General features: G+C 34.3%; 1 protein-coding gene across 1 annotated transcript; it reads right to left on the bottom strand.

Annotated features, from left to right (window-relative positions):
• Positions 1-4,441: 4,441 nt before the first annotated feature.
• On the bottom strand, positions 4,442-5,637 carry LOC145036004 (uncharacterized). The gene has a single exon (XM_078984495.1). The coding sequence runs from the start codon at positions 5,618-5,620 to the stop codon at positions 4,442-4,444; it is 1,179 nt and encodes a 392-aa protein (XP_078840621.1). The 5' UTR covers positions 5,621-5,637.
• Positions 5,638-7,051: the final 1,414 nt, after the last annotated feature.

Here is a 7,051-nt window from a genome sequence, read left to right on the forward strand (position 1 = left end):
GATAGGTCACAACCGTTGGTACATTTAGGAAAGGAACCCAATTCGGGAGGATTTCGGTTATATAACCTACAAGAAAATAAAATTATTATTAGTGCCCATGTAATTTGTGATGAAAATAAGACATGGAAATGGAATAATGAACCCAAAAATCAAGATGGAAATGGACCGGGTACATTTACGGTCTTGTGCAGTAATTGTCAAGCAACACAAGATAAATGGTGGTTCAAGCCCAACTGCAACAGAAACCGAACAGTTCACTGATCCGGCTCAAACCACCCAAACCAAGGAAACTTATAGTGATGATAGCAGCCCAGCACAATCTGTTGATGATCAAAATAATGATACAAGTTTTGTCCCACTTTGGCGGTTCACTCGAACTTCAGTGTTGCCAAGAAGATTAAATGACTACGAGCTAGATGTGGATCATTTAATGTTGTCATTCGATGAAGAACCGAAGAAGTTTAAGGAAGCCAAATTGAACAAGAATTGGTTCGATGCAATGAAGGCCGAAATTGACTCCATCGAGAAAAATAATACATGGAAATTAGTTCCTCCGCCTAAAGATGTTAAGCCTATCGGGTTAAGATGGTTGTACAAAATTAAAAGAAATATGGATGGAGCGATTACAAGGTACAAAGCGCGTCTAGTAGCAAAAGGCTATATACAAGAGCAAGGCATTGATTTTGATGAAGTATTCGCGCAAGTAGCTCGACTCGAGACAGTAAGATTATTGATTGCTCTCGCAGCCAGGAACGGATGGAAGATTTATCACTTAGATGTAAAAACTGCATTTTTATATGGAGATTTAAAGGAAGAAGTGTATGTGTGCCAACCAGAAGGTTTTGTGAAACAAGGTGAAGAAACAAAAGTCTACAAATTAGCAAAAGCGTTATACAGTCTTCGACAATATCCACGTGCATGGAATTTGAAGCTTAATAACACGTTGAAGAATATGGGTTTTAAACGGTGCATGCAAGAAAATGCGGTTTATAGAAAGGTTGCAAATGGAGAGTACATAATAGTTGCGGTTTATGTAGATGATTTGTTCATAACGAGAACAAGCTTAGAGTTTATAAACCAATTCAAGAGACTAATGGTAATACAGTTTGAAATGTTAGACCTTGGTGAACTAACTTGCTACTTGGGTATTAAAGTATTGCAAGAATATGGTTGTGTAAAGGTGAAGCAAGAGAGTTATGCTATGAAGATTCTAAAAGAGGCAGGCATGCAAGAGAGTTATGCTATGAAGATTCTAAAAGAGGCAGGCATGCAAGAGTGTAATGCAACTCAATGTCCGATGGAGCCAGGACTAAAGTTGTCAAAATCTGAAGATGAACCAGAAGTTGAAACTACCTATTATCGAAATGTAGTAGGTTGCTTACGATATCTCTTACACACTCATCCAGATTTAGCATATTCGGTTGGAGTAGTTAGCCGTAATATGCAAAGCCCAAGAGAATCTCATGCACGCGCTATTAAGCAAATTCTTCGTTACTTGCGTGGTACTCCATCTTTTGGGATTGTATACAAACGAAGTAAAAATATGAGGTTGATAGGTTACAATGATAGTAGTCACAATATGCATATTGATGATGGCAGAAGTACAACAGGTCATGTCTTCTACCTTTGTGACTCACCTATCACTTGGTGCTCCCAAAAGCAAGATACAGTAGCGTTCTCATCATGTGAAGTAGAGTTCATGGCAGCTACTGCAGCTGCGTGTCAGTAGGTTTGGTTAAGGGAGTTATTGGCTGAGCTGACAGGAATGAAGAAACAGAAGGTGCTGATTCGCATAGACAACAAATCAGCAATAACATTGTCAAAGAATCTTATCTTTCATGGAAGAGGCAAGCACATTCACACTCGATTCCACTTCATTCGAGAACGTGTTGAAAATGAGCAAGTGATTCTTGAGCATGTTTCAGGAGATAAGCAATGAGCAGATCCACTTACGAAGGCCTTAGCTCGAATAAGGTCCACAGAGATGAGAGCGTTGCTTGGCGTGAAAGAATTACCCTCGACTCAGAAATTCAGGGGGTGATTGCTGGCGAATTTATGATGGACAGATGTGGTGTATACGTGTTCTGTCCATATCATCTATTTACTCGGAGTGTTGTCCAAGCCTTGGTGTGTTCTCCAAGTTATTCTAGAACTCCTTAAGTTATAAGGAAATTCTAGTTTGATAGGAATCCTAATTGTTTAGTATATATAGATGTTAGGTTCCTGTATTTATCATCGATTGGAGTTTTTAAGATAGTTTTCTTCAATAATGAAGTTTGCGAGTTTATACAATTACCTCTTTATCCTTGATCGTCATTTTTTAATGAAAACGACATGAAACAGGATGTTACATTTCAAAAAGCTGATATTTTTTATTGTTTTTAAAATCTACAGACGTTGTTGCTGATGCTTATTTATAACATGAGTTGTTACAAAGAACATCACACTTACAAAGTGGCTATATGTAAAATTTAAAAATAGAAGGCATTCTACTTGGGTCTAGGTGGTACATGTGACTCCTGCAATAAGCAACAAACCTTTCTTTAGTGGAGCAGTTATGTAAATACGCACATTAAATTGATTTATCTTGAGTGGGTTACGGGTCACAACCCTCTCTCCCACTTACATGTATATATTTGTTTACCCCCTACCCCATGGATTTTAATTTTTATTTTTTAATCTTTAATAGTTTTTTTCTTATGTGGTTGATATGTAAAAAGCGAAGGTCGAAGGTTTTATTGACCTGATAAGGTGTAGATATGGACTTCGTTGTGTGTTGGATATAATAACAACAAATAGGTTGTTGGTAATGTCAGGGGTAAAACATTTATAATCTATAATGTTTATTCTTATTTAAACTCATCAGCGAAATATAATTCTTTTGTTGTATTAAATAAAGCTTTTGGCTACATAGGAGTTAAGAGATGTCTTTTAAAGATGTTAGAATGATGTGCATAACACGGGGTTCTTACAAGGTACGTTGCATTCTATTGAGAGTTAAATTGCAAAAAATAGCAATGTAATTTATATGATTTATTGCAATGGCCTTTTTGTTACTTGTTAAATAGAGTTATCTTTTATAGCCCTTATGAAGTCTCGCATTTGGTTGGATGGGAATTGTTGGCATATGGAAATTAATAGGACAATTAAAGGGATTATAGAAAGTTTTTCGTTGTTGGTGTGATATTATGGACCATTTACATTTTCTATTATAACATTGTACTTTAAAGAAAATTATCCAAGACACCACTTTAGCATCTTTACATGAACAACATCCTGATCTGATCATTGTACACTTCATTGTACCTAAAGTAATAAATGGTAAATATGTAATTTTTTGATACAAATAGCTTATGAGAAGATGGCCTTCATCATTGATTTGTCAAAATTGCCTCATGATGTCTTATTTAGCTGTCTTGACATGCCTTCAAGTAATATGAAAATATTTCAAAATTAGGGCAACAGAACAAGTGTTTGATGAGACTACAATGCCATAATAAATTTAAGTATGATGCTATAATATGTAAATTTATGTAAATACATTCATATTTCTTGATTTAACAAAAAAACATTTTGCTTTGATATATTAATCACTCAAACATATGCAAATGATGTAGGTGACCTTCATCCATTTATGAATGAAAAGATAAATACTAAAATAAAATTGAATAGGATTGAATGAAAAGCTTAAATGTATAAAACTAAAAATTAAACATAAAAATAATATAACTAAGTTGATAATTATGATCACTTCAACAAAGTTTCAATGGTATAATAATTTTTTATGAGTTTGATTTTATATAACTAATCTATAGACCGTACTATATAAGAACCAAATGAGAAGTTTTTAACCGTAAAAATGGTATGTTGCTCTAGAGAAATAAAAAGTACACTAATATTTATGACATTAATTTTTTTTTCTCTTAAGGATAAATAACAAAAGGAAAATTAAATGGGTTGGCAACGTTGAATTGCTTAATTAACCAATGTGGAATTAAATGAGACTTGTATATTTCACTGGATTTTTTCAAATCATAGCAATGTTGATTTCATGGATCAAGTTCCTGTGGTTTCATTACCGAAGGTTTTAGGTTGAAAACTGGTCAGATTAATGAGTACAAACCTTTTCTCGAAAATTGACAAAACAGAACAATGACATTCAATCAAGATGTTTAGGCTCTATCCAATATTATACACATGAGACATAAAAAATAGGCATACAAAAGAACATTATCCAATCATCAATATTTTTCCAAACATTTATTTAATTAACAAAAGATATTGAAATGCAAAAACATGTAAAATATTAAGATAATATGATCCAATCAATTAAAAGAAAACATATGATATACTGTTCGTGAGCCAGACATGAACAAAAATACATAACAACCTATGTTAAGATTATCCACCAGAAATGTTAACATTAAAATTAAAGAATCACTTAAACTATGTAATGATAATCATTACCATCTGCTCCTGCGCTGTACTCCGTAATTTGGGAAGAAGACTCATACGTTGAGACTGGATTCATGTGCATAAATGACGGCCATTTAGGTGTCTCAAATGGAAGCCCAAACGTTGATGTTTCAGGCGTAAGGCTGAAATTTTCATAATCATAGCAGTCATCGTTCTCCCTCGTCACCAAGTTCAATGTTTCTAAATTAGGGTTTTCTGATTGCATGTGAATACTATTTTGATCAGAAAATACAAGATCATTGTAACCCATTGGGATCATCGTTTGTGGTTCAGGTTGGAGGCTGAAATTCTCATAATGAGAGAAATCATCATTCTCTCTCGACACCAACTTCAACGTTTCTGAAATAGGGTTTTCTGATTGCATGTTGAAACTATTTTGATCAGCAAATACAGGATCGTTGTAATTCATTGGGATCATCGTTGGTAATTCAGGTTGTAGTCCGAAATTCTCATTATCGTAGCAGTCATCATTGTCGTTCATAAGCAACTTCAGTATTTCTGAATTGGGGCTTGTTGGATGCATGTTAAAGTTAATCTGATCAGTAAACAAATGTGAAGGATCAAAGACAGGATGATTGTAGTTCATTGGCAAAGGGCTAGGGTTTATCGATGGTGTAACGAAAGAACTATGAACATCAAGAAGGGTTCCAGGGTAGTTAACGTGATGATCAAGATTCTTTATCTTGTCAGCCTTGAGAGACTCAATCTTTCTTTTAACAATATCGATTTTGGCTTCCAACCCAAAAGCGAATTCCATTAACTGCACTCCGGAGGAATTGTTCAAGAACTCAAACCACGTCGGGTACTTTGCTTCCATGTTCTTCTTTTTTTCCTTAGCAGGTTCTTGTTCAATATCTATCTTTCTCCCGTTGAAAAAATCTGATAAACTGAAATACCGAATCTTCCCAGGATCCATACTTTTCTGCCGTTTGTAAAGATCAATCAAACCTTTAACTTGACGGGGATCAGGAGGGAAGATTTCTGGTTCTTGTTGATCGGTGCGGATGATCATGGAGACTTTGACATCGCAGAGGGTTGTGAGTTCAAGAGCCTTCTTGATAAGGCAATTTTTACGTCTGTGGAATGTCACTTTGCGCTTCTTGTTGTTGTTGATGGGTTCCATGTGTACTTTCGCTCGTCCCATGTCTTCGAATCTATGAATAGAAACACCAGTAACTTCAACTATTATTTAAGGAAGTTTAGAGACTGAGAGAGATGAGAAGTACAGTATACCACTATACCAGTAACTTCAATATTGAATATGCAACAGAGACGATCCTGTATTTGATTTTTCAAATAAAAGAATAAAAAAAATATATGGAATTAAATTGACGATGTAAGAGCGATGATAGTGTGGAGAAGAAATAGATTTCCGTCTCTCCACACACACATATATACATTCTCTCACACACACGGAGATTGTACTGATTTTGCAAACCGAAAGAATTAAAACAAATCACGAAGTTACCTCGAAAAGGATAACTTTAATTTAGGAAATAATCCGGGAGTATTATTATGACCCCAACAAAGTTTTTTTATTTATTTAAAATTGTATACCTAAAAAAGTATTTACAAATTGATTGTATTTTGAAATTTATATTTTATTTAAAATCCTAGCATTTTTAGTAAAATAAAAGATGAGACTAAGGGGTTGTTTGATAATGTGTTGATTGGGTCCGGTTAGCAAGTTTCGGTTAACTCCGTTTGATCAAGCTGTTTGGTAAAGCCCAAAATTAGTTGACTCGGTTAGTAATAGCTGACCAATCTCCTGAGTTGGTCTAAATGAAAATTGTTGTGGACCCAAAAAAAAAAAAAGCCATTGCTCCCTTTGTGCCCTTGCGTCCTAAAAGAAAACACACAAAAATGCATGCCTCTATTCAACAGCCGACATCGCTTCTTCCATTCCACCACTGCTCTTCCACACAACTAGAAATCAGCAGCTTCCTCCAGCGACTTCGGCGTCGGCCTTCACAGCCTTTAGCAGTGTTGACCTCCACAACAACAGGAATTGTTTTTGTTTTTTGTTTTTTGTTTTTTGTTTTTTTTTTTTTTTCTGAAATCAGTTGAAGATATGATTTGTATCTATATGAAATCAGACCATCCGTTTATATCTGATTGTATGTATGAAATCAAGAATGGAGTTGAGATGAGATTTGATTATGATGTATTTAAAAAGTGTGTACAATATGCAAGGCCAGACAGCTATGCAAGAGGATTTCAACAAAATGTCTCATCTGGTTATTCTTTTGGTTCAGATTTTTCCTTTCAGATGTATTTATATGTTTCGAGGATTCATTTATGTAATTTTTGATGTATGGATAGCAAGGATATTAAAATACTTGATTGTTAGATATCTTCTAAACCTTTAACATATAATATTTAAGCATGCTACAAAATGGTTGTTGTTAATGATGCTTTTGATTTCTTAAAGTAGCTAGCAAGTTGGATTATAGATTATTAAAACTATCAGTATGTTGTTTTTAATTGAATAGCATTAAAAGACCATCTTTTGTTGTTTTAATGTAATTGCATTAAAAAACCATTATTATGTATATAAATGAAGTAAAACAAGTAG

Source organism: Lactuca saligna, chromosome 3 (assembly GCF_052625555.1).
Source record: "Lactuca saligna cultivar CGN05327 chromosome 3, ASM5262555v1, whole genome shotgun sequence".
Classification (NCBI taxonomy): domain Eukaryota; kingdom Viridiplantae; phylum Streptophyta; class Magnoliopsida; order Asterales; family Asteraceae; genus Lactuca; species Lactuca saligna.

Coding starts and splice junctions, on each gene's coding strand:
- LOC145036004 (XM_078984495.1), bottom strand. CDS start 5,620: ATGGGACGAGCGAAAGTACACATGGAACCCATCAACAACAACAAGAAG.